The sequence below is a fragment of the Vigna radiata genome, chromosome 7 (genome assembly GCF_000741045.1).
Source record: "Vigna radiata var. radiata cultivar VC1973A chromosome 7, Vradiata_ver6, whole genome shotgun sequence".
In the NCBI taxonomy this organism is placed as follows: Eukaryota; Viridiplantae; Streptophyta; class Magnoliopsida; order Fabales; family Fabaceae; genus Vigna; species Vigna radiata.
In genome coordinates, this window is record NC_028357.1 from 27778906 (window position 1) to 27805825 (window position 26920).

The 26920-nt window shown below is 34.2% G+C and overlaps 3 protein-coding genes across 7 annotated transcripts; all 3 read right to left on the reverse strand.

The window, feature by feature from the left end:
• Positions 1-1751: 1751 nt before the first annotated feature.
• Positions 1752-4285, reverse strand: LOC106765506 (uncharacterized acetyltransferase At3g50280). 4 transcript variants are annotated; one of them, XM_014650156.2, is made up of 3 exons: positions 4076-4284; positions 3822-4017; positions 1752-3357 (listed from the first exon to the last, which is right to left on the reverse strand). In XM_014650156.2, exon 3 carries the CDS (start codon positions 3335-3337, stop codon positions 2030-2032), a length of 1308 nt encoding a protein of 435 aa, XP_014505642.1. In that variant the 5' UTR covers positions 3338-3357; positions 3822-4017; positions 4076-4284; the 3' UTR covers positions 1752-2029. The 4 variants fall into 4 exon arrangements, with proteins under 4 accessions (XP_014505642.1, XP_014505641.1, XP_014505643.1 ...); XM_014650155.2 differs by having other exon boundaries at positions 4094-4282; XM_014650157.2 differs by lacking the exon at positions 3822-4017 and having other exon boundaries at positions 4076-4285.
• An 11176-nt stretch (positions 4286-15461) lies between these two features.
• Positions 15462-17115, reverse strand: LOC106766259 (protein ENHANCED PSEUDOMONAS SUSCEPTIBILTY 1-like). The gene has a single exon (XM_014651001.2). The coding sequence runs from the start codon at positions 16916-16918 to the stop codon at positions 15593-15595; it is 1326 nt and encodes a 441-aa protein (XP_014506487.1). The 5' UTR covers positions 16919-17115; the 3' UTR covers positions 15462-15592.
• Positions 17116-17807: 692 nt separating this feature from the next.
• On the reverse strand, positions 17808-26171 carry LOC106768479 (filament-like plant protein 7). 2 transcript variants are annotated; one of them, XM_014653657.2, is made up of 6 exons: positions 25691-26171; positions 24912-25128; positions 22637-22781; positions 19931-22496; positions 19771-19828; positions 17808-18560 (listed from the first exon to the last, which is right to left on the reverse strand). In XM_014653657.2, the coding sequence occupies exons 2-6, from the start codon at positions 25005-25007 to the stop codon at positions 18066-18068; spliced, it is 3360 nt and encodes a 1119-aa protein (XP_014509143.1). In that variant the 5' UTR covers positions 25008-25128; positions 25691-26171; the 3' UTR covers positions 17808-18065. The 2 variants fall into 2 exon arrangements, with proteins under 2 accessions (XP_014509143.1, XP_014509142.1); XM_014653656.2 differs by having other exon boundaries at positions 24912-25035; positions 25691-26170.
• Between the last annotated feature and the right edge of the window lie 749 nt (positions 26172-26920).

Below are 26920 nucleotides of genomic sequence, written 5' to 3' on the forward strand. Positions count from 1 at the left end.
TGACAGTTCTATTGATTGTAATAGGTTAAAAGCTCTTTTTGGTCCAGTTTTGGATGGAAAAATTCGAAATGGTTTCCATTTTTATTGTGTTCAAATTAGTCCTAAAGAACGTATTTTGTGTTTAATTAAATCATTTTCACTAACTCCGTCTAAATTGATAACGGCGAGTTGTTCAGATATGTAACTGTATTGTGAGGTGTCATTTTTTTGCTGACTTGGAGTCCTTTTCAGTTGGAATTAGGATTTTTTAAATTCTATTTTTGATTAGGGTTGTTAATTTGGGAGATGAAAAGAGGGGGATTATAAAATTAGGGTTTTTATTCTGTATGTTCCCAATCTTCTTCCTAACCTTGTTTTTTTGAAATTAAAGCCATTGGTAAAAGTTAATTAAATCCTTATCGCGAGTTCAAAATTGTAAATCCACCATCAACCTCGAGTGACCACCGCCAGCCCAGATCTTCCATCAACAATGCTCATTCCATCACCATAACCATTGTATGCAACAACACACAAAACATAATGAAATTGGGAATTTTTTGTTTTGTACCAAAATTGGAATTTCCCTAAACTATCTCATCAGCCACGGCCAAACACTATATTACAGTTACTCAAATTTTCCAAATTTTACCATTCATCACGATTTTCATATCTCCAACCTAATCAATTATCAATTTACGAATACAATCAAAATAAAAATAAATAAATACCAAATATAATGTATAATATTAATATAAGACAACAACGCTAGTGATGACCATAGAAGTGGTTGACGTCATCAATGGTGACTCTGGTAGAGAAGACTCGTTAGTTGGAGGTAGTGTTGGATATCAAGAACTAGAGAAGGAATTTCCTCACGTAGGTTTAACGAAGAAGAAGGATGAGGAGAAATGCCACTAGTGACATCGTTAGAAACATTATGCGGCGCTAGAACAAAGATGGCACTGTTGTAGAAGGGACAGTGGTCCCAATAGCTCATTAACTAACAAGGTTGGAAAGAAGATTGGGAACATACAGAATAAAAACCCTAATTTTATAATCCACCCTCTTTTCACCTCCCAAATTAACAACCCTAATTAGAAATAAAATTTAAAAAATCCTAATTCCAACTGAAAAGAACTCCAAATCAGCAAAAAAATACATCTCACAATGCAGCTGCACATCTCGACAGCTCGCCGTTATCAATTTAGACGAAGTTAGTAAAAAAGACTTGATTGAACACGAAATACGTTCCCTGATATTAAAATGAACACAAAATAAAAATAGGGACCATTTCAAATTTTTCCATCCAAAACTTAGACCAAAAAAACTTTTAACCAAAAATATTCAACAGAAAAACACTAAAAATCCCACATTTCAAAAGTTGTATAGATACCATCAACATTCATGTACATCTAATCATATTAACAAAAACATATTTATTCTTTCAAAGAACATTCTGTACAACAAAACTTCATACTTTATCACATGATTAACATATTATTACCTTTCATACAATCTATGATTTCCAAAACACCATCAAAATTATCATAAATGTTATTAACTAGTCTTTGTACATGTGGACGCACGAATAATTAAATTTTATTTTTTTATTATTGTTAAAAGTAAATTAAATAAATATTGTGATATATTAAAATCAAAATAATGAATAATATTTATAGATGTTGAAAATAATATATAAAACCAATTGAGGATGAATTGAAGGCAGGGATTTAAATATTTGAATGATAATTCTAAAATTAGGGTTAGAGTTATACTTATCATTTCAATAAAAAATAATTTTCTATTGAAAAACATTTGGAGCAATCCAAACAATGCAGATAAATCTTCATATATCCCACCCTACATTGACAATATCTCCTTTTAACCATTCGTTTAAGAAAAGAAAAACTTAAAATACTAGCAGAGATAAACTAGTTATAAAAACAAGTTATCGAACTCCTCAATGATCTTTTCTGGATTGCTTATGCTACTAACAATCATGGATCTGACTAAAGTGGACTTATAAGATCTTGCGTTGTACCTAGAATAGCTAGCTGGAAACGGCATCCATGAAGACAGGGTCATTTTCCAGTGCCTCCAAAATCTCAAAAGGAAGGCACACTTCAATGTCGATAGAACCTTCTTCAGCGCCTGCAAACACACTAATCTTTCCGCAACTCTTATTTGCGCCGCCACTTCTTACCGCCACGGGCTTTCCCCACCCAAAATCGTTACCGTAAAAGTCGAACCTCGGAGAACTGCTAGTGGCCAGTGAACCACCAAATAATTTAAGCAGCCTCGGAGTTCTCACCCAAGACTCATAATGGTTCTTTACCCTCTCATGAGAGTGCAAAGCAATCATCTTGTTCATGTCCAGAGCACCCTTCCCAAGACCACCTTCCAATAGTTCCCCGGCTTTCATGGTCACAACACCAAACATCACTGAGTTTCCAAAATAACCCTCTGCCAGTGGTGGAACCATCCTGGGCCCAACGCCGATCGCAAGCACGTAACTTATCTCTTCTTCAGGCTCCACGTGTCGGCAACGAATCACACAGAGCCAAAGTAGAGTTAAAAGCGCTTGCAGAGAAGATATCTTGTCTGTGTTGGCTTCTGCGTTGGCTTTTATTTTCAGTTCCGCGATTTTTTCCTTCCCGAAATGGAAGACCCTCTCAGGCGGAATTTGTTGTTTGAGGTTTGGGGATTGTTGGGTTTCTTCCTCCTTTGTGAAGGGAAAGCGCATGCGGTGGTCAATGCCATCGGGAAAGTAACGGTCGAAAGAAGGGAGTTTGGATATTTGAAGGGAGCCACGTGAGATTTCAGCCCAGGAATTCACGAAATGCCACATCGACTTGCCGTCGGCAACGACGTGGTTGAATGTTAGGGCGATGAAGATGCCATCAACTAGCTCCGTCACCTGCACTGCCAGCAATGGCTGTGACGTGCCCTTGTAGTTTTTAACGCCGTTGAGTGGAAAGAAGGAGCGAATGATGGGAGGGTTGTATTTGGATTGAAGGATGTGAGCGACAGTGGTGTTGGGTGCAACGGCGTGGACAAAGAGGACTCCAGCGTTGTTGCAAAGGATGTGGGTTGAGACAATGTTGTCGTGATGTTGGAGTATGACGAGACGACCAGCGATGGGAGGAAAAAAGTCAAGGGTGGAGGAAAGTGAGTGTTGAAGATTATTTATATGGAATGCTGTGTCTTTTGGGCTGCCAAAAAGAAGACCTTTTTGGATGGATTCAACTGTGAGATATGGAAGATCCAATGGAGTTAAATGGATTTTACGAGGTGAGTTATGGATACTATGAGTGGGTGCCTTGATTGTGGTGGTGCTGATGACTTCCACGGCTTCCATAATTTCACGAGGATTGCTCCCTGCACCATGTTCCATAATTTAATAATTTTTTAAAAAGTACAATGATGATTTAATGATTAATATTTAATTAAATAAGTAATTTAATAAAATTTATAAATTCAAAAACAAATAAAATTAACTTAAACAAAAAATATATATAATAAATAATATATAAAAAATTTAAAATTATAAAAAAACAACAAATTCAAAAATAATTAACAAACAAATCAAAACATTCTTGTTAACCATATTAAATATTATTTAACATAAAAACATAACAAGAATTTAAAATTACAGATTATATAAATATAAAATATTAAAACAAAAGTATAGTGATCCCCAAATCCATTTGCGTAAAACTAAAATGAATAAAAAGAATGAAAAAAGAAAATGATATTTTAACACTTAACACCATACGTGTCAAACCTAAATTACAGATCCAACTGCGTAAAACTAAAATCAATAAAAAAAACTTAAACCGCACATCCAACTGCCGCTAACACCCGTTAATTCCAACTACGGCGGCCAATAACCGTACTTCTAAGTGTGGCTTTGCATCACCCGCAATTCCAACTGCGGCACCCCCTCAGTACTTCCAAGTGCTACGGGGCCTTAATCGAAGTTCCAACTATGGTTAAGGCCTCCGACTTCGTCCCCTCCATCATTCTGCCATACACAAGCTGCAAAGCACAAATGTAATAATAAGCTTGATATGAAATGTGTGAGAAGAAGAACTACCTTGCTGCTACAGCTCACCAGGACGCCAACCGCACAAAGTCATAAAATCAGGGAGGAGGGAAATGAGCGAGAACGTAGACTTTTAGATGAACTGCAGTAAATAAGAGGAAGGGAGGAGAAAGGCGAGTGTAGAATTTTGCAAATCTGAGATGTCGGCAAAGTAGGAAGGGCTGGTGCTTTTTATTATGGAAAAAATGCTTTTTAGCTAAATTTTTTTTTATAATTTTATTGATTGTGATTGGTTTGTTTAAAAAGAAATTAATAAAATACTAACATGTATCTGATTATAAAAAAATTATTAAAAAAAATCGTAAAAACATCATTATCCTTTTATTATTCAATGGGTCAATTTTTTTTAGCTGAACTCAGTAAAATGAGCTGCAGGAGAATCAGTCTAATTTAATATTGTTTTGATGTTTTGAAAGCTGTGTCTGAAACTACTCATATTATCTTGATTATGTGCTCCATATTTAATTGATGGTCTGGTCTGATACACCGACTGACATCATAAAGGACAAACAGCTTAGAATATTAATATTTTAATCCGATTTTTTCTTGCTTTTAACATAAAATATTAATATATTATTATATTATTAAAATTATTAAAAAATCATTTTTATTAATATTTTTCTAATGATTATTTAATAGATTAACTATATTTTTCTATTTTTATTTTTTAAAACTATATTTACTTTTTAAATTAAATTTTATATTATTTGAACCTTATACTTTATGATAGGAATATGAAATACCTTGTCAATAGATAAATGTAACGTTTGCTACGAAAAGATATTTTATATAATTTTTATAAAATACAAACGGGTAAAATAACATATAATTTAACTAAGCTGAAAATTTACTTTTTAAAATAATTTGAGTAGTAAATATAATTTTTAGAAGCTTGTATTTACAAATTTTTAGGTTAAAAATAATATTTTTATACAATTCTTAATAAGTTGCTTTTTAAATGGTTGTATTTAAAAAATTGAGATTAAAAATAGCTTTCATGGACAGTATTTATTTTACAATATCCAAAATATACTTTATAACCTATTTTACTTTATAATAAAATATAATTTGTTTTCTAAAATTTTAACATATATATTACTTTATGTTAAAAAGTGAAAAAAAAAGTCATTAAAATATTAATAATACATTAACTTATGAAATTATTGTATTTTTTTAATGAACTTTTAATATATTAATATATTTTAGTATTAATATATTAAAATAATTAAGATTAGGATAAACAAAGAGAATTTCTAATATAATTATAAAAAAAATTAATAATTTGTTTTAACAATTTTTTTATAACGCATATATAATAATTTATAATTAGTTCGTTTTAAATATTTTTTAAAAAATAAATTCAAATATACCAATAAAATAATAAAATATATTATTAAAAAGTTAAAAAAAATTGTTAACATGTATCATGATCCTATAATTATATTATTAAATAGAATACTAGATGTACATATCATTTTCATTTGGGTAATGATACTTTGACATTTAATTTTGACAAATTTTTGAAACTAGATATGTGTCGTTTTCTTATTGGTTCATGTGGTAAATATTTAAAAAAATTGAAAATGAGATGGAATTAAAGGATTGTAGGGGTTTGAAGTTTTTTTTTTTTTTGGTTTTCTTCCTTCTTACACTTCTTCTTTGCACCCAACTAAACCAAACTCTTTCTCTCTTTCTCTCTCTCTCCTTCTTCTGATGTTAAGGAGATCGTGTCGGCGACAATTACCTCCCCTATTTTCCCCTTCACCTTTCAATTCAACTTTCTCGCTTTCACTTTTCTGATTCCTTTTTGCAAATGTTTCTCGTTGCTTGCTAGGGTTTCCCAATTCTCAAATCTACTTCTCCTAAAGCACCTTGTACCTTGTCTTTCTGCGATTAATCAACTTAGTAGTAAAACTCAATGGCGTTGTTTTTTAATTGAACAAACTTTTTTAACACTTATTGGACTTATTGGATATAGAAGTGATGTTGAGCATTGATGATCACAAGTATATGGATATACATGGCCAAGGAAGAATTTTCGTTAAAATTCAATGTGCAAAAACAGACCTGGAGCAAAGGTCAAATAAGTAGGGAGTTTAGATAAACTTTCTGCACACGGGAGTCAACTGTGAAAATGACTTTTTTTTTTAATGGAACCAACTTATTTTTAAGACTTAATGCAACCAATTTAATTTTTTAGTTTTAAAATAATTTTCCTTTTGTTAATAAAATATAGCATATTTCTTGTGATTTTTGTAACATCCCAAAAATATATGTATAAATCATATTGAGTGGAATGCATCATATGTAATAAAGTAAAGCAGTCAAGAGTAGAGTCAGATGAAGTATATATAATACAGTCATCCAAAATGAAATGTAAAAGCTCTACATATAGTCATAGAGTCTTTCAAAAAGAAGAAAAAGGAAAGAAGATCAAGTTATATACAATAGATAATAACTAAACTATACTACTCTACAACATCTGCAGTATCTGGAACGTCTGGGACATCTAGAATCTGCTCCAAAGGGGCCTCTCCTGCCTCTGCTCACATCCAATTTGGATGATCATTGCAAGAGAAAACAAACACATAGAAAACAGGCAGCAAACAAAGCAAGGGTAAGCTAGATTTCAAAAGGAAACAAGTTAACTAAGAGATTATCAAACTAAAAGAGGCATTCAAGAATTTCAAGCATGAAAAAAACAATTTAATTAAGTTATGAGTTGTGGTTTTATTAAGTGGTGTTAGACTTAGACTCGTCCGGACCCGGAATGAATATCGAGCTATGGCGGGTTATGCACTTGTGGTGGCCTCTACTGCTTTGCAAAGCCACTTGCTATGGGTTCCACCCTACCACCACAAGGTTAGTCCGTTATCACTCACCTTGGCCCATATAAAATGGAGATAACCAAGACTAGGACCCCTTACTACTCTCACCACATGAACTAATCTTCTCTAAGTGAGATTGAATAGTCATTAGAGTATTAAGGGCAACCCCCAAGACTGAGATACCTATATTCATTCTAGAAACTTAACATGATATCACTCATATCTTGGCCCATAAATGGAGACACCCAAGACTGAGTTTCCTATATTTATTCTCAACATTAACAATGATCTCACCAAGAGATCTTGATTTGATTCTCAAAGTCCATGATTCATACCACCAATCTTGTTTCACTTCACCAACCTCATCCAATTAATCATACAATCTCATGCAGAAGTAAAATAAACATATATAATTCATACATTACTTATCTTCACAGAAACATCTTTTATTAATACCAATTTCTTTATCAACTATAATTACCTATACTTAAGGAATTCAAACAGCTTGGAGACCCTCACCAATGGCTCCGGAAGGGTCAAAAATCCCCAGAACGACCTAAAGAACGTCCAAAACGGACATCCGGAACCCTCCAAACTATCAAAAACAAAAGCAACAGCAAAAAAGGGCGCCCAACGCCCTTTAGGGGCGCCCGGGCGCCATATTTCTGGCAAAACGCCGAATCAAAGGGCGCCCAGGCGTGGATTCTGCAGAATTTTCTGCAGATTATGCAGATTTGGAAGAACTCACACCCCTAAGTTTCGTTTTAGGCCTTTTGGTGAATTTTGGACACTCCTAACTCGAAATACAAGTTGAATCTAACTTGTTTGAAGTCTCACACACCATCCTAACTCAAAATTCTAAGAGATATGCAAGGAAATTAGATCTAAAATACTCATTTGATCTACCTAGAGGCTCAATTCGAAATTTACCATTTATAAGTTGGTTTAGATCAATTGTACACCTCCTATAAGTCACAACTAACTATCCTAAGCTATCCTAAGTACCTATTTCAGAGTTGGACCACTATTTCAAAAATTCACTACCCAAATTCCTTAATTTGACTTAAAAGCTGAAAAATTAACTTAGCCATACACTGAAAAATTCTGCAGAATCTGGATTCTCATCCTAAAACAATGAAACTTACAACATGAACCTAATCATACAATTCAGAAATGATCTACTATCAGCTCACATCAAACACAGGCTAATACTATTATTTTTACTTCACATTTTCATTGTTTCAAGCAAGAACCATACTGTCAACACCCAATTTCGTCCGAGTGACTAAATAATAAGATTAATTTTTATTTCTGTTTTTGTTTTTACTTTACTTTATTTATTTATTTAATTATTTATTTTTTTATTATTTAGTATTTGATTTAGTTTCTTTTTATTCAATTTAGTACTTCTTTCCTTTTTTATCGACATTTAAAGTAATTTTGTTTGGTTGAATTTTATTTCATATAATTTTATTTGTTTCAAATTCATTCTGTATAACTTGATTTGATTTTATTTTATTTAATGAAATTTTGATTTGATTTTGTTTAGTCGATGTTATTGTTTAAATGGATTTAATGTGATTTTTAAATTTATTTCTCATTAATTGTTGGTATTTTATTTGAATTGATTTTATAAGATTCTAATTTATTTTGCTTGATCTTATTTATGATTTTGTTTAATTTGAGTTTATGTCATTTAATTTTATTTTATTTTATGGGATTCTATTTTTGTTAGTTTTTATATGTTTCAAATTAATTCTATTTTTACTTGGTTTTATCACATGGTTTTGATTTTATTTTTATTTTAAAAAAAAGAAAAAAAATGAAAAAATGAAATAATAAAAAAAAAAAAAGAGGAAAACGTGAAAGAGAAAACAAATAAAAAAAAGAATTTATTGCAGCGTTTAATTGGATAATAGGTAGGTGCATTCATTAGTGTTCATCAGTAAGGCCCTCTTCGTTTTAAGGGAATTTCAATTAGCGAGGATGGATTCACAGTTTAAATGGTATTCGTTTTGCAGGATTTGCAAATAATAGGAGGCGATGATTTAAAATGATTTGTAAATGGATTCATAGTTTAAATGGTGTTCGTTTCGCAGGATTTGCAAAGAATAGGAGGTGATGATTTAAAATGATTTGCAAGTTTTGAATCATCGCTTATAAGAAGAGATTTAAACTGATTTAAATCAAATGTCATTTTTACCCTTTTATAATTTTAATAATTACAATTTTATATAATACATAATTCGAATTCAGTTTTGGTTTTGTTATTGGAATAAAAATAAGCATAAATAATTATCATAAATTATATTTCAGACAAAAATATTACACTTTATTTAAATAAAATATTATTTCAATTTTTTTATTAGTTTTTATCTTTTTACTACAAATATCTTTTTACCAATAAATATTTTTTAATCTTTTACTAAAATTTCTATCCATTATAATTTTAATTTACTAAATTATAATCTTTTTACATTTTTAAAACTAATTTTAATAATTAATTTTAATTTTTTACTCTTTATAAACATTTTTACAATTAAATATAACATTAACAAATAATATTTTATATTACTTTAATGACTAGGGATATTTTGGTAATCTTCAATTTCTACCAATTAAATTAATTTTATAAATCTATCCCATCAATCAAATCCTACACTAATTCTTCCAAACTTTTATTCCAAATCTATTCTCAATTACTCACAAATTCACTCAAAAAAACAATAAAAAAATTACTCTCAAATCCACTCAAATTCAATTCACATCATCTCCCCGTGTCATAAACCCAAAAGAACAAAACATAAAAGAAAAAAGTTTTTCGGAAGGTAGTGATTTGAGACACACTGATCACGACTTCCTGGCCACACCGCTTCTCCTTCTGCAGCGTATTTCTTCTTTAATTTCAGAGCCACCAAACGTTTCTCTTTCACTCGGAACAACTCCCTCACCCGTGATCAATCATTCACTCAATAATTCAGTTACTGTGATGTCTCCTCCAATCAAAGCTACCGACACTCATCTCCAATTATTTTTCTTCTTTCTATAAAAATTTCATCAGCCAAGAAATTATGGGAGGGCATAATCAGACCAAAATCCATACCTCCCAACCACAACACCGAACCATCCCATAACCTTCATTCATCCCACCAGAAAACCCAACTTCATCTTCACGGCCAAAAATCAAAACTTCAATTCCCAGACAACCATCAATCTCCAACCAACTTCAATTTCTATATTCATTCTCCATCACCCCAACGCCATCTTGACTTCTGAAACCCATCAACCATTTTCATCTCCGATCAACCCAAACACCCAAAATCAATTATAACAACCACAAACACAGAGCCAACACATGGGAAAGAAGGAAGAAAGCTGGTGACGGTAGCGCTTTGAACGGAGGCTCGCTGCAGATCCAGTGTCGCTGGGAGTCGCCGACGGCACCCGACTGACGCGATCTAGGACAGGGGAAGTTCCCTCCTCGTGGTGGCTGGTCCGAACGAGCAGCGGCAGCGACGACTGGCTTCGCTGGCGGCGTTGTTTTCGCGTGAAGAAAAGGAGGGATGGGACTGGAGTTGCGATCGGTGGCAGCTCTGTCGACGCCGTGAACAACGGTGTGGTGGTGGTCGGCGGCTGCCGGTTGGGTAATGGCGGTTGGCTCTGGATTTTGTCTCTGGAGGAAGAGACTTTTGAGTCTCTGATGCAGGGTTTGAAAAATGAACAACCCTCTTTGCCTCTAAATTAATTATCTTTTTAATAAAAAAATTAAAAAAAAAAACAAACAAAGAAAAATAAAATAAAAATAAAATAAAAACAATTTTCTACACCCCCTTTATTCCTATTTCACACCCCACTGCACTTCTAAAAAAGAATCAGGACTTGGACCAGCACTTACTTCATGCACCCTCCAACTTCACTGCTGCACTCCTGATTTATCTCTGTACCCCCTGTTTTCTCTGTTCGCACCCCTTCTGCAAACAAAGGGGACTTGGGCCAACATCTACCACATGTCACCCCAGATTTCATCTGCTGCACTCCTATGATCATGGGCCAATCATTTTCGCTCAGCACCCCTGGTTTTTAATTTCTACACTCCTATTCTTGCTTTTATTTTTTCTATTTGTTTTCACTACGTGTAACCCCTTTGTATGATAACTCCACCCCGTTCCTTATATTTTATTTTTATCTAAATTAAAAATAAATACAAAATAATTCTATCCCGATTGTCATGTCAAGTCTCGGACTTGCTTGATAATCATCCTTTTATAATTTTCTCGATTGTCATGTCAAGTCTCGGACTTGTTTGACAGTCTATTTTATAATAATTCTGATTGTCATGTCAAGTCTCGGACTTGCTTGATAATCATCCTTTTATAATTTTCTCAATTGTCATGTCAAGTCTCGGACTTGTTTGAGAGTCTATTTTATAATAATTCTGATCGTCATGTCAAGTCTCGGACTTGCTTGATAATCATCCTTTTATAATTATCTCGATTGTCATGTCAAGTCTCGGACTTGCTTGACATTCATCTTTTTATAATAATAATTCTAATTATCATGTCAAGTCTCGGACTTGCTTGATAATCATTTTCAAATAATAATTTTAATTATCATGTCAAGTCTCGGATTTGCTTGATAATTAAATAAAAAATATAAAAAATATATAACTAAAAAAATAAATAACTAAAAAATTTTAAAAATAATTTTATCTTTCACTTGTTTTATATCTAGCTCGTTGTTTATGCTATGACATTTTTTTCATAATTCAAAAATACCAAAAAAATATACAATCTTCAGAAACCAAAAAACATCTTCATTTACCAACAAATCTCAAATCAAATTTCCAAACAATTTTTCCAAATCAATTTTTTAACAAATTTTCCAATCAATCCCCAACCAGTTTTTAAATCAATTTTTCAATCAATTTCCAAACATTTTCCAAACAAACACGCATTAAAACGTAGTAGCCAGAACTACGCGATCTTTGATTCTCCATCAAAAGTGGAGATACGTAGGAGCAAGGCCAGTTCTAGTCAGGTTCACTTTCCAAAAATTCAAATCTTTTTCTTTAATATTTTCTCAAAAAAATAAAAAAAAATATTTCTTGTTTCTTTATAATTTTATTTTCGGGGATAGTTAAACATTTTGCAAACCACATCAAGTTCGCATACTTAATTAAAGGTACTGCCTTCAGGCAGGCGTTGTAGGGTGCTAATACCTTCCCTACACGTAACCGACTCCCGAACTCAAATCTCTGATTTCCGTAGACCGTGCCTTACTATTTTATGGTTTTTCCGTAGTTTTCCAGAATAAACTATGGTGGCGACTCCAAAACTCTTTTTTCGAAAATAATTCCTTTCTTTTCTTTGGACCGTCGTCCCGTCGCGATCCCGGTTGCGACACATACAATTTCATACGAATTTTGCACATGCATTTCAGCTACCACTGTCACAAATAACAATCTCATTCATGATAACAATAAAACACATAACAGAAATGAAATACAGCTTCCCTTACCTCAAAACAGTCTATAGTCTAGCCAAAACCCAGATTGAACTTGCATCTCACAAAAGTTCTATGGAAACCTACAAACTTGTGACAAGGAATAGTTCTTAGAACCTAATTTAAGTTGAGAATTGAAAATGGAAAATCACTATGAACATGCAACAATTTGCATGCCAAAGAATCATGAAAGAAAGGAGAGAATCACTTATCGGTGGAGGATCGGAAAACTGATCGGTGACAATCGGAGCTCTCAATGCCAGGAACACCTATGAGCTTCCTGATTGTTGAACAAACAACTTAGTGATGAAAAGGCTTAGAGAGAAGGCAGAGCTTTAGGAAAGGGATTTACTTCTAGAGAGAGAAAACGTTTTTGAAAACTGAGGTAAGATCTACTTTAAAATTCTATTTATGTTTAAAATGGAAAATTTTGGGTTCTTACAATTTTTAAATAAACATTTACTTTATGTTTTTAATAAATAATATTTATTTATTATATTTTTAATAAAGGAATGTTCCCCTCTTATGCTTTATTTTTTAAAATTGATTTTTTTATAAATATTTATATTTAAAATGGTTTTATTTAAATTTTATTCAATAAATAATTTTGAGAGAATACAGAAAATAAATGTGACTAAATTAAAAATTGACATATCATTTATTTAGAATCATATTTTAAAAATGGATTAAATATGTTTTTCGTCTCTCAAGTATTAGTGATTTTTGGTTTTAGTCCCTACTTAAAACATTGATAGCATTTAATCCTTATAGTATTAAAATATGTAAAAATAATCCTTAAAAATGGATGGCGTTAACTTTTGGTTAACGGAATGCCACGTCTTCTTCTAGCACTGTTCTCTCTCTGCTAGATCCAACACCTTTGAACCCTATTGGAGGTATTGCCGGTGATACAGGTCGTCTCCGCATTGACGTTGCTGCCTTAGCCACCACTCGAACAGCCACCACGCTGTTGTCCACGGTGTTGCCAGTACTTACTCCGAAAAAGCCACCTCCTTTTATGGCGGACCACCACCACTTTGTCCCTTCTCCTTCGTGCGAGAGGAAGACGGATACCCTGTGCAGTGCGACAGGAAAATAGTGAGGCCTTGGTTATTAATTGGACTTTTCATCTATCCTCTCACTATAGATATATGAAAATTTTTGCAGAGGATTGTCTCATTGTGATTTATCTATTTCTCTATGTTCATGGTATCATTCAAGATAGGAACGAAAAAACTGTATCAACTTTGTTTGGAAAATGGAATGAAAGCATTTATTACGTTAATGGAGACTACACCGGGAAATCAATCCAAGAAAGCATGTGGTCAATGAGAAAGCCTAATTTTATTTTCAGAAATTCTGTGTCAAGTAAACTAAATCAAGATTCAATATCGGAAATCTACCTAATATAGCATTGATCAACACACAAATGCTCTTATAGAAATTTGCCAAGAACTAAATCAGACGTCTTCTCAATTTAGTAAAATGATAAATATGTTAGCTTTTGGATTAAAAGAAAATCTGCAATTTACATTGAAGAATATGGTGGTTCCATGAAGCGTCATAGTTCAAACTTCAAGAATAACAACTGTTGATGCTTATCCTGAAAATCACAAGAAAAATATAGTGAGAAGCCTACAATTAAGCAAGAATCAGCATTATATAAAAAAGAATAAAAGCAAGAACATAAACAGAAATTAATTCTTTCAAAGTTGAAGTATAAAAAACCATAAAAACGACATTAGCAAAAATTCTTCCAAGTTCAAGAAAAGTTCCTATTTCTGAGATCTTTACACCTAAGAATAAACTCCAACATAAAAAATGCATTCAATATTAAAAAATAAAACTTTAAGCAATTGGGGTTTAGAAAAATCAAACAGAAAAAGGAAAACAATTGGGGTATTCGTGCAAACTTCGCTGTTCGAAGAAAGGCAAAGAAACAGAGAAAAAAAAAACAGCTGGGCTCACTCCAGACAGAAATCGACACGGAGGGGAGAGCTTCTTCGACCCAAAAGAGAGGAGGAGAAGGGAATGCGATAGTGGAAATGCCACCGACGACGAACGACGGGGACATCGACGTCTTGGCCGGTGACGACGACGTCTTGGCCAGTGACTGGAAGTGGTTGGTCTCGCCGGCAATAAGCAACACACATCCCAGGAATCGTTTCCTCTCGCGCACGAGGAGTCCAAATGTTAAAAAATCAACGTGGCAGTTAGTGCACAGTAAATCTGGCAGAAGACGTGGCATTCCGTTAACCAAAAGTTAACGCCATCCATATTTAAGAATTATTTTTACATGTTTTAATACTACAAGGATTAAATGCTATCAATGTTCTGAGTAGGAACTAAAACAAAAAATTACTGATACTTGAGGGACGCATATTTAACCCTTTAAAAATTAGAAAAAAAATATGAATATCATTTCATTAAGATATAATACTATTTAATATAATTTTTAAAAAAGTATTTTTTAAAAATAAAGTATGTAACATTAAATATTGCAATGAAGTTGTGTCACTTTTGGCTGAAGTCATAATATCTTAACGCGATTTAATTGATTTCATTGCATAAGCAAAAGTAGATTGATATAAAACAAAGTTGTATACATGTTATGTGTTGATGAAATACAACTTCACTTAAACACAAACAAAATAATATTTAAATAATACAACTTCTTCGTAAGTCATGATATTTAATCACAATTGATCTATATGAATATTTTTTAAAAAAATATACATAATTTAATAAAATCTAACATAAAGAAATAATGCTGGTTTACTAAATCAGGACAACAATACGTTAACTTATATTTTTTTACTGATATATATATGTATATTATTTTTTTGACAATGATATTTTAATAACTTTTTTTAAAAACTTTTTGACAACAAGATACGTGTTACTATTTTATTGATCGGTTTGAATTTATTCTAAAAAAATATTTGAAACGGACCCATCACAGACTGCCACATTATAAAAAAGTTATCAAAAAAAATTGTTAAAGAAACTTTTTTCTATTTTTTTCATTAAATTTAAAATATGGGACTACAATAATAAATAAATAATAAATCGTAAAAAAAGAAAGAAAATAACAAGTGAAAAAATCCATATAAAAATATTTTCTTTTCACCAACTTATGCTACGTGGAGTGAACTGAAGCAAGGTTTTGCTCTGCCAATTAGTGGGACACAACATCCATGAACTCTGCGTCGTCTCCCATGGCCTCCAAAATCAAATAAGGAAGGGTGGCTACAATGTCAATGGACCCTTCTTCAGCTCCGCCGAACACAGTAATCATGCCGTTACGTTTATGTTGCCCACCTCCAATTCCAACTGCTTCAGCCTTTCCCCAGCCAAAATCGTTATCTAATATCTTAAACCTTGGAGAACTGCTAGTGATCAAGTAATTACTACCACCCACGCCACTCGGCAACGTTAAAAGCCTTGGCCTTCTCACCCAACATTCATACTGCTTCTTTACCTTCTCACCAGACTGCAAAGAAATCACCCTGTTCATCTCTAAAGCCCCCTTTCCAATCCCACCCTCCAATAGTTCCCCACATTTCATCGTCACAATACTGGCTATAACCGAGTTTCCAAAATAACCCTCTGCCAGTGCTGGAACCATCCTCGACCAAACGCCGATGAACAACACATAATGCACGTTTTCTTGCGGCTTGACCCGCTTGCAACGTGTCACAGCGCGCCAAAGGAGAGTTAGAAGCGCTTGCAGAGAAGATATTTTGTCTGTGTTGGCCTCTGCATTAGCTTTTGATTTGAGTTCGGCAATTTTTTCCTTCGTGAAATGGAATACCCTCTCATGTGGAGCTTGTGGTTTGAGGTTTGGGGAGTGTTGGTTTTCTTCTTCCTCTGCGAAGGGAAAGTGTATGGGGTGGTCAATGCCATCGGGGAAGTAACGGCGGAGAGAAGGAAGTTTCGATATTTGAAGGGAGCCACGTGAGATTTCAGCCCAGGAATTCACAAAATGCCAGAATGACTTGCCGTCAGCAACGACGTGGTTCACTGTTAGGGCGATGAAGATGCCGTCAACTAGCTCCGTCACTTGCACTGCCAGCAATGGCTGCGACGTGCCCTCGTAGTTTTTAACTCCGTTGATTGGAAAGAAGGAGGAAACAATGAGAGGAACGTATTTTGGTTGAAGGATGTGTGCAACAGTGGTGTTGGGTGCAACGGCGTGGACAAAGAGTGCTCCAGCGTTGTTGCATAGGATGTGGGATGAGACAATGCTGTGATGATGTCGGAGTATGGCGAGACGACCTGCGAGGGGTGGAAAGAATGCTAGAGTGGAGGAAAGGGAGTGTTGGAGGTGGTGGATTTGGAATGGTGTGTGTTTTACGTTGCGAAAAAGAAGGCCTTTTTGGATGGTTTCAGTAGGGAGGAATTGGAGATCCCAGGGAGTTAAATCGACTGTATGAGGTGAATTAGCGTTATTGGGAACGGATGCTTTGATTGTGGTGTTGGAGATGACTCGAACGTTTTCCATGTGTTAATCTTGATTGAGTTAATGTGAGGAAGAGAAGAGTAGTTAATGTTATATAAGAAAGCAAGGTCTCCGATTGAGGCGCCATCAAAGCGTGTTAGAGAAACAAAGGTGGAACAAAACTCCTGGGTTATGTGGATAGCCGAAGAACGACAAATAGATAACCATCAAATCTTCAACTCTTACGGATATGCTCTTCTCTCGTAAGTTCCACGACCTCAGCAGTTAAATCTGAAAAAGAACAGACACTAAATACAAAAATTCTAAAATTTTAGATTAAAATTATAGTTTCATATTATCTTATAGTTAGTTCGTGATCCATTTATAAGATTCATAGTATTTTTCTTCCTCTTTTAATTTCTCGTATTGAAATCCAAGGCATACATGAATTCTTGCTGTGATCACAAAATAGCCTTTTGAAACAGTTAACACAATGTAATAATCTTGACTTCTTCCAACTAAAACAACTTTGAAAACTTCCAAAAGAAACATTTTCAACTAGAACAGGCGTGACCTTTTTCAACCTGTTAATCCCATAACATCAATGCTCACTGCAGATATTAGAAAACCAATTCCAAGATGATTGCTGAAGTTAGAAAAACATAAGCAGGGGGTGAGTCTTTTTTTGGGGTTCTCAGACGTTCTCCGCTTTATCCAAAAGTAAGAAAAACTTAATTAATTATTGTTTCTTCCAAAGAATTAAACTCTAACGGTGTCAATTTTGACTTTGTATTCTACATATTAACTTCTTCTTTAATGATAATTTATATTAATATTTTATGAGTGAAAGTTCTTTTTTACGTTGAATTGATGCAGGTCAAAAAGGAAAATAGAAGAATTACAGACGAACATGTTTCCCTGATAATCAATTTACAGTAAGGACACAATTAAGTACAATGTCATAAAACTTGCAACTGTCATTTAAAGGGAATTCTCACAACGCAGTAGCAACTTGTGTGGTGGGTGCCTCTCACAGCAAGAACAACTTCATGTTGTCAGTTTTCATGCGTGTATTAAAAAGCAAAACACACAAAAACACCAATCAACTCCCTTCAATAAAATATCAAATCGAAATATAAATTTCCTTGTTATGGCAGAGTACAGTACTGAACAACACTACAATCTATCATGTATCAACATTTCATGTGTTCTACGAGAAGGATGTTTTCATGCTGGCACTTCTCTTCTTTCTCCTCAATAACTTCCTCCACAAACTTCCACTTCCTGGTTTCTTAGCAGGTACAATGGCCAAAGAATTATCCGTACTTCTGTCTTCATGGCCTTTAACACCGTTCAAAACTAAAATCTTTTCTAGGGGCTCTATAACGCCAGGAATTATGAGATTGGAGTTGCCATCACTTGCTTTGGGAATCTGGGCTTTAGAATCATCAGCTAGCATCTGATCAAGTAGAGAACGAGTTTTCACTTTTATGACCTTCGGATGAGTAGGACTTGGATCTACATTAGCTGTGGTGCTTATGGTGGTGGCGGTATTATTGGTAACTGTATTAAATTGGGTGGCAACAACACTGTCAAAAAGGGATGCATCCTTTGGTGCAGCCATTGCTTTCAACTGTTTTCCAAGATTAAGGATAGTTTCTTGACACTCTGCCAACTTTTCTGAAGCAGCTGTTATCTCCCAATCCTGTGAGATTGATTCGCACTCCTCAACTCAATACCAACACAAGCATAACAGAACTGAGTTCGCACAGGTAATATAGTTCATAATACACAGAATAAGACCCACCTTGGATAAAGTTTTCAACAAACAGTAGTAGGAGAAGCAAAAAAGAAGTAAATGAATGAAATTTCTCTCATAAATTAAAGTTGAACTTGTGCACTATCATTTTTCTGTTAGCTTTCTTATTCTATCTTCTTCAAAAAAACGAAAGAACTTGATTTTAAGGTTTTAATTCATAGGAGAAGAATTTGATTCATTTTACCTCCCTGTTTCTTCACCTATAATTGCCTATGGAGAAGTTTACGCAAATTAGGACTGAGTGTAGTTAAATTAAAACTTATTGCTACACAGTCATATTCCATGGTAGATAGTTCCTTTTTCATTCCAATTTTTTCCTATCATTCTGATTGATACTTTGCAAACACCAAACACATCATTAGAGATTCATTTTCATTTCTTTGGACAACTTGTAATGATAAAGAACTCTGCTTTGATGTTTTCACAAAGAAACTGACCTAGTTATTAAAATCAAAATCACTACTTCACTTAACTAGAAAAAGTATTGAGGGGATGTTTTGCCTAGATCTAAATTACTTGCTCCAAAAAGAGCATATAGATCTCGAAGACAGATTACCTTATTTAAACATGGAGCCAGCCACTGAAGCTGCCTAATCTACAGAAAATTATATGATGATTAACTCTAGAATGAAGTCTAGAGGGACACACAAATTATAGTAGAATAATGCTGGTTTTTACTATATTAAGACCATATCACTCAGCCATAATTATGTTTTGAAAAGAAATATGGCAAGTTGTTGTATTGTATCACTACTATCTAGCAGTTTCTTGCATCTTATTGCAGAGGAGTACACTACTCGTGATACAGAAAGTATGAAGATCCTGTTTATGGTAAGACTTGGTATCATAGATGGGAAAATTCAATTAAGACTATGTCATTGGATATATTGCTTACTGCTTACGTGCTCCAAATTGGTATTTTTAGTGCTAATATGAAAGGCAAGTTAAAGTCTTGTTACTCCAAATACTAGAAGTGCTAATATTGTTCTTAGAGGAATCATGGTTCCTCTTGATCAAGTATTCTTAAAAATTACTCAGGAACCAGTAGTCTGACTATGAATCAACAAGAAAAAGGACTGGGATGAGATGAACTTACATTGCGCAGTGGCTTATCTTTGTCAATAATATCATGTTTTGAGCACTGCTTTGACATGCTGAGAACATTAATTTGACATGTGAAAATAAACAATTATAAATTAAAAGCCATATGTTCAAAAAGCATATTGAACAGAAACAAATACGAGGGTGTTTCATACCTTTCAAGCTGGAGCTGCAATTCAAGACACTTGGCCTCTAATTCTTCACAATTGCTGTTCTTATTCTCCAGTTCCAATTCTAAAGAAAAAATCTTGTTGCGAGCCGCTTTTAGTTCTGCTTCTGTATGCTGTGCATCAAGATTTGAATTTATCAGTTTCTGATTTTTTATTTCATTCTCAAGTTGTCCATTGGATTCTTTAAAGGATTGTATCTCCAATCTCAAGCTGTCGATAGTTTTCTCTGATTCCTGGATTTGATTCACTAAGGATTCAATCCTATCAGTAGCTGATTGAAGCTTCCCTTCCAAGACTTCCTTTTGAGATTCAGCACTGATTAATTTATCTTTAATATCTGTAAATTCTTTCTCATTATAATATATCTCTCCATTCTGAAGATCATGACCACATGAAGTAGTTATTTGAGGCAAAGATGACAAGTTTTCTCTAGGAAGTTGCAACTTCTCTTTCTCTGCCAAATGAATTGTCAGCTCATTCTCTATTTCACCTTCACTACGTGTCTCATCCCAGTCAAATTGTTTCTTGATAGCATCCCTCATACTAGAAACATCCTGAAGGGAAAAGCAGTGGTTTATAATCCAATCCAGTGCCGTTGTTAGTCCTTTCGCAAAATTTCCATAATCGGCCTTGCCACTGAGTAAATCATAACACACATGTAGAAATTCCTCTATGACTTTACTGAGTTCAGATGTTTTCCACTGGAAAACACGGACCATGTAGCCAGTTGGCATTCCTAGATTCTTGTAGGAAAAGATATCCCTGCCTCCTTTCTGCAAGGGATCTGAACTATCATATTCCACGGCTGGCAGGATTCTTTCAACAATTTCAATTACCTTTCCAATTGATTTACTCAAATCTTCCTGAGAAAGTGGTTCGATTCTCTTTATTGACAAGATGTCAGCAATATTTTCACCAGCGGATGGATTAACCACTAAAGAACTATCTGAACATGAGATGCAATGAATACATTGGGGAGGATTCTGTGTGTCAATATGAACTGAGCCTCTGCTTGAATCAAAGTCACACAGATCGAAATCATTCACATGCCTCAAAGCCACTCTAATATCATGAAGTATATCATCAGGGCCTTTGTGAGTAACATGGTTTTGTTCCAGGATTGTTTTTACTACATCCTGAAGCCAACCAGGAACAGTGCCCTTAAATATGTCAATGGAGCAAGTGTTCTTATTTGACTTTGAGAGGTCTGAAATGTGATCAGACATTGGAATGATCTCCATACCTACTACTTCCGGGGTGGTCTCGGTTGTCTGGGACAAAATGTGATCAGGCACTGGAATGATCTCCTTACCTTCTCCAGGAGTGCTCTCCTTTGTACCAGTCTCTGAGATGCTATTGATCTCAGTAACAGCTTTCAAAGAAGCAGATGGACTTTGAGTGGCTTTTTCAACAGAGACCACTGCTAATTTTTCCATTTCAACAAAGTCATCCATAAGATTTATGTCTGAAGCACCAACACTTTTGCATGACAACGGTTCCTTTTTCTTTTCACTTCTAAAGTGATCCAATTCTGAAATCAATGCAGAAGCCCAGGACTCCGCACAGCTAGCCTTGTCATCACTGCCAGCATCAGACAATGATGCAAAAGAGAACTCGTGTGATGCAACGTTACTTCTATGATGTTCCACACTTAAATGCCCTTTATGTAAGTCTTCAATCTGCGACTCAAGATGCAAAAGTTTGGAAGCTGTGCGAGTAAGCATTACTCTCGAGAATTGAAGCTCATTCATTTTCCTATTTAGGGATTCTTTTAAAACCTTGTTTTCTTCTTCCAAAGCACATAACTGCTCTGTCAAAGTATTGATTTTTGTAATGGGAGTCTCAGGAGAATTGTCAACTGAAGATTCAACCAGTAAATTGTTTGTGCTCAATTTACTCCTCCTTATTTCAAATGAATCCCGTCCCAACATTTCAACTTCATTTTTCATTTTTGCCAGGGCAGCAGGACCTGGTAACCGTTTCCGGACCAGAAGGCGCAGCCTCTGACATTCTAATTCTAACTTGGCAATTTTTTTGGTACTCTCTAATTGCTGCTTGTGAGAAGCCTCAGCTGTCCGACGACTAAACTCCCTCTCCTCATTCCGGATCTCAAGTTCCTTCTCAAGCACACGAACCTCATATGTCAGAGAGGTATTATCTTTCTCCATGGACTCTAATCTACTCATGAGTGCACCATGATCTTCCTCAGCTTGAGTCAACTGTCTTCTCAGATCTTGAATCAAATTTTCTCTTGCAAATATGGATTTATTAAGATGAGAATTATCAACCTCAGCTTTTGCAAGCCTTTTACTTGTCTCAGATAATTGCTCCTCCAAAACCATGCGCTCCTTTTCAAATTCTTTTGAAGCCTTCATCACAGCATCATGAATCCTTTGCTCTTGTTCTTCTCGAACAAATCGTAACTGCTGCATACATTCCTTGAGAGCTCCATCCAAATGAGCTACTCTCTCTTCATAAACTATACGCTGATGCAAAGCTTCATCCAGATCTTGCTTCATAGACAACACTTCAGCTTCTGCCTTCTTCAAACCTTCAAAAGAAAGAATTTATCAGTGATTCATAAAATAACACTAAAAACAATTTAAATAGCGGCTATTTATCTGCTTTTCACGTCCCACATTTCAAGGTAATGAAACTGAATACACACACATAGATATTGAAGAATGCTACCTGCCATTGCTTCTTGTGCAACTTTTGTTTGTTTCTTCACCAGCTCATTTTTTGCATTACAGTCAGAAAGTGCTGAATCAAGCTTGTTATTTAATCTTTTCAAGTCCTTCTCTAATTCATCTTTATCAGCTACAAGTGCCTGAACCTAAAATAAGACAAACTACCATTTATATCAATAAATAAAGCAAAAAGTTTGCAGAAACTTCTTCTGGTATAAAGACAGAGTACATCGCTGTTGGAATTTAGTTTGTTGGAAGGTGACCATTGAGCAAAAAATTCATGATGGCTAAGGGATGACAGAATCCCTCTTGGTCAGTATTTCTCTTCTAGTAAAACTCATTCTGCAACTTATTAATTTGGAGGATAAGCCTTGGATCAAAGTGATAATCATATCTATAGTTGATATGAGATCTTCAATACACCCCATCATGGCAAGGACATTGGACGTCCTTAAGAATAGAGGGCATCATAATAACGAGTGATACAATAAGCCCAATAATTATCATTAGAATAGACACTTAAATGCTCTACTACCATCTTAAGATAACATAATTTAAGCCTAACTTAATTCTATAAAACTGGGTTAATAAGATAAAGTTTATACCTGCTTATATATTATTATTACTATTTTGTCATATCTCTTGTTGTGAAAAATAGGCTAGACTTCTATTTTTTATATGGAAGAATGACTCTTGTATCTGGCTGAATATTCTAAAGGGCTGTTTGTTATCTGCGCCAGGGATTCATTCCTAAAGGGGTCTGGGACCTTGGCTTTGTTCTTTGATGACTGGACAGGGATGGGTCCGTTTGCTCACCAAGTCCATTTTGCTCACATTGCTGATATTTGGAAGGAAAGAAACTGGACTTCAGTGGAGTTTATACTTTGCCTCCTAACTCTACTATCCAAATTATTATCAACATTAAAATAACAATTAATCCTCAAAGAACCTATCTTTTAGCCTCCAATGGACGTGCTTCTGACAAATATTCATCAGCATCAGCCTATTTGTGGTTATGCCAGAAATACAAAATTATTCAAATCCAATTTGGTAGTGATTATGGCATATTTCGAAATTTTGTTTCTTCTTCTGGCGGGTCCTTTATTTCTTCCTACTAATGCTAAAAGGTTTCAATGTAACTTAGCTATCTCTGCTGGCTGTCCCAGATGTCCTGACCTAGTGAAGACATTCTTTAACCGTTGCATGACTGCCCTCATACAAAAGAACTTTGGCTTAGATCAGGAATAGATTCAATAAACATCCTGAAAAGTTACAACTAATAATGTCAATTCGTGGATTATCCATATCCTCTCCTTTAGTGAGTTGTCTTTAGTCCCTGCAGTTATATGGTGGGCTTTGCGTTGGAGAAATAACTTCATTTTCTCTCGGGGTAAATGGCCCTTCAGTATTTCCTAAGGGTGATCAAATTATCTGAAGCTGATTGTTTTATCCATAATTCAATCTTGAGTGAACACTTGTGGAAATTGCCTTTGTGAAGCTTAATGCGGACGGGAGCTATTATGATTCAAGTACTGGTAGATGGCTGTTTGGATTTTCCAGTATGATGAGGCCTGGTGATCATATTCTAGCAGAACTTTCAGCTATTAAAGCTGGGATAATGAACTTTTGGGTAAAAGGATACTATTGTGTGGTTTGTGCAACAAATTCCTGGGAGGTGTTTCATATCCTTCATGTGTGGAATGAGGACACGGTGATACAGATTCATCAGTATAAAGATATTCTCCCTGATATTCACAGCTATTTGCAAAGAGGTTGGCAGTGCATATTGATCCATATTTCACGGGATATAAATAATTTTGCAGATCTGTTAGCAAATTGGGCGTCTCACAGAGCCTGCTGAGATTGTTGTGGTTGGGATTGTCCTCCAGATATCATAGCTTCTCTGGGTTATGACTTAGTATATAACTAAAGTAGACTTTTTTCTTCTTTTTTTACCTTTGTTTACTTTTCCTTGTGTACCAAAAATAACACAAAAACTAAAGTTTAGATAGTCCTCAAAGTATGATGAATAGATACACCAGAATTATATTGCCAATTTTATAGTCATAATATTTCAGAACAAAACGCACAGGAAAAAAAAACTAGATTATCATTCTTATTGATAAGGATAGAAGGTTAATTGATGAAGTACCGACTTAATACTCGTAAATAGGAGGAAGACAAGTGAAGAAAAGACAAGGTTGCAACTTGCAAGAAGCCAGCTTAATCATGGTATTGAACAAAATAAATAATTAATGCTCAAAAATTTAAATCACCTCCTCATTTTCTTTTGAAGTGAGATCCGTGTTGTCAGCTGCTATAATTGTCTTTTCTGAGGATTTTTTTCTCCAAAGCCACGTTTTCTGATCCATAATGCTAAAAGCTTTAGTAGGGAGGAACCTACACCAAGTCAAGGCCAGTGGAAAGGAAGTGTGCTACTGTAAGTCTAACATTGAAGGATAAGTTCATCTTTAAACAGAACAAGCGTCCCAGCTAACAAAAATAAAGTATAAAATTCAGTACAAAATAATCAAGATTTTTTTTAATTACTTTTATAAATAGATTTATGATCTCCACAGAGACACACTGTATATCAAGATTATTCCCAAAACAAATTAAATTAAATTGCGAGAGTATATCAACATGACTGCAGAGTATATAACTTAATCACCATGGAAATAATATTAGTAACCTCGATATGTACTCGCCTAGTGTTCAGCCAGAAACTTACAATCAAAATATACAAATTCGTACATTCCATAAAACATAAATCCATCACAGTTTTCTGTTTATACAAACATGACAAAACATAAGTCCTAAAGCATATCAGCCGACAAAAAAAAATCTCATGCAGCAGAAAATCACGACGAGAAAAATGCTCTTTCCCCCTCTCCCACTGAGAGGAACAAACCAGACAAGATATACAAACTCATTTTGCTGTAAACAAAAAGTTTTAGAAAATAAGAACAAAAGCAGAGGTTTTGTGTCATACGTGTGCGTGTGTATATATTTATGTTTCCATGTCTAAGAAAGGGTGTATTAGGAGGTTTCTGACCTCTATGGAGAAAGTTTGAGGTTGTGCATGGAATGGATGATCGAAAAGGTTAAAAGGGCAATAACTGAACTGCAATATGGTGTGGAGGAGTGGAGTTAGAAGCGTGGAAATAAGAATGAGTTAGGAGAGTTGAGGAGTGTTTGAAGGTTGAAGGTTGAGACATCAAGAGTTGGAAGAGAAATGCGCATGATGTGTGATCTCTCACCAGCGGAGAGTGGAGGAGTGAGAGAGTGAAGCAACCATAACACCCACAACCAGCTCAGCTTTCTTTGTAGAGTGAGAGAAAGTGTTTGGTAAGGGAGAAAAAAGGGGAAGAAGTGAAAAGATAGAAGAGTGAAGAGAAAATGACAGAAAAAAAAAATAAGGAAGAAGAAGAAGAAGAAGAAGAGAGAGAAAAGTGTCGGCTTGGTGCTTTTATTGGATCTGCCAACACGAGAATCGAGGACTGGGATACTTTTATATGTGGGGAAAATTAGTAACAAAAGACGAGAACTTTCAGATACACGTGTACTACCGATACCTGAGTTATGCAGTTAATTTCGTTAAATAATATCTTACCTTTATAATATTAACTCATAAACGATTTAAAAATTACTTTTTAAATCTATAAATTATTTTATATATTAAATAATATTAATTTATAATAATTTTTAATGTTTATATTAATTTTTTTATAAAAAATAATGTATATTAATTTTATATGATATATTTAACCAGCTTAAATATTTTTTTATGAAACAATAATCATTAATAAAGTAAATAAGTTAACCACTATCTTATTTAATTAATTTATAAATTAGTGTGATCAATGGTTTAATCATTCTGAAAGTCTCTATTTTGGGTGACTTTTTTTAATTAGGTTTTTCATTTTTTCTTTTTTTCAATTGGGTTCCTATTTTTGAAAAATTGAAGCAATTAGGTCATTGTCGTTAGTTCCGTACTAACACCGTTAAAAAGGGTGACACGTGTCAGTTCGTGATTTTTTTGAATTTTTTAAATATATTTTTAATTATTTTTATTTTTATTTTTTATTTTTTTTTCTTTTAAAAATAAAATTTGCCACGTGTTAAGTTGACATTGTGCCACATAGCAATGACTGTGTGAGGTGGCACTGACAGTGCCACGTGTCACTGTCAAACCACGTGTCATTGCGTTTGTTTCAATTTGGTCATTGTATTTTTATTTTATTCTAATCTGTTCCTTGTATTTTTGTTTTGTCTCAATTTAGTC

Excerpts from the sequence above, each read along its gene's own strand:
- LOC106765506 (XM_014650157.2), bottom strand. The coding sequence starts at position 3,337 with ATGGAAGCCGTGGAAGTCATCAGCACCACCACAATCAAGGCACCCACT.
- LOC106766259 (XM_014651001.2), bottom strand. The coding sequence starts at position 16,918 with ATGGAAAACGTTCGAGTCATCTCCAACACCACAATCAAAGCATCCGTT.
- LOC106768479 (XM_014653657.2), bottom strand. The coding sequence starts at position 25,007 with ATGGATCAGAAAACGTGGCTTTGGAGAAAAAAATCCTCAGAAAAGACA. Across the intron at positions 22,497-22,636 it reads TGCACAAGAAGCAATGGCAG|GTTTGAAGAAGGCAGAAGCT; the intron begins GTAGCATTCTTC and ends TTTCTTTTGAAG. Across the intron at positions 18,561-19,770 it reads AAGATAAGCCACTGCGCAAT|GATTGGGAGATAACAGCTGC; the intron begins GTAAGTTCATCT and ends TCAATCTCACAG.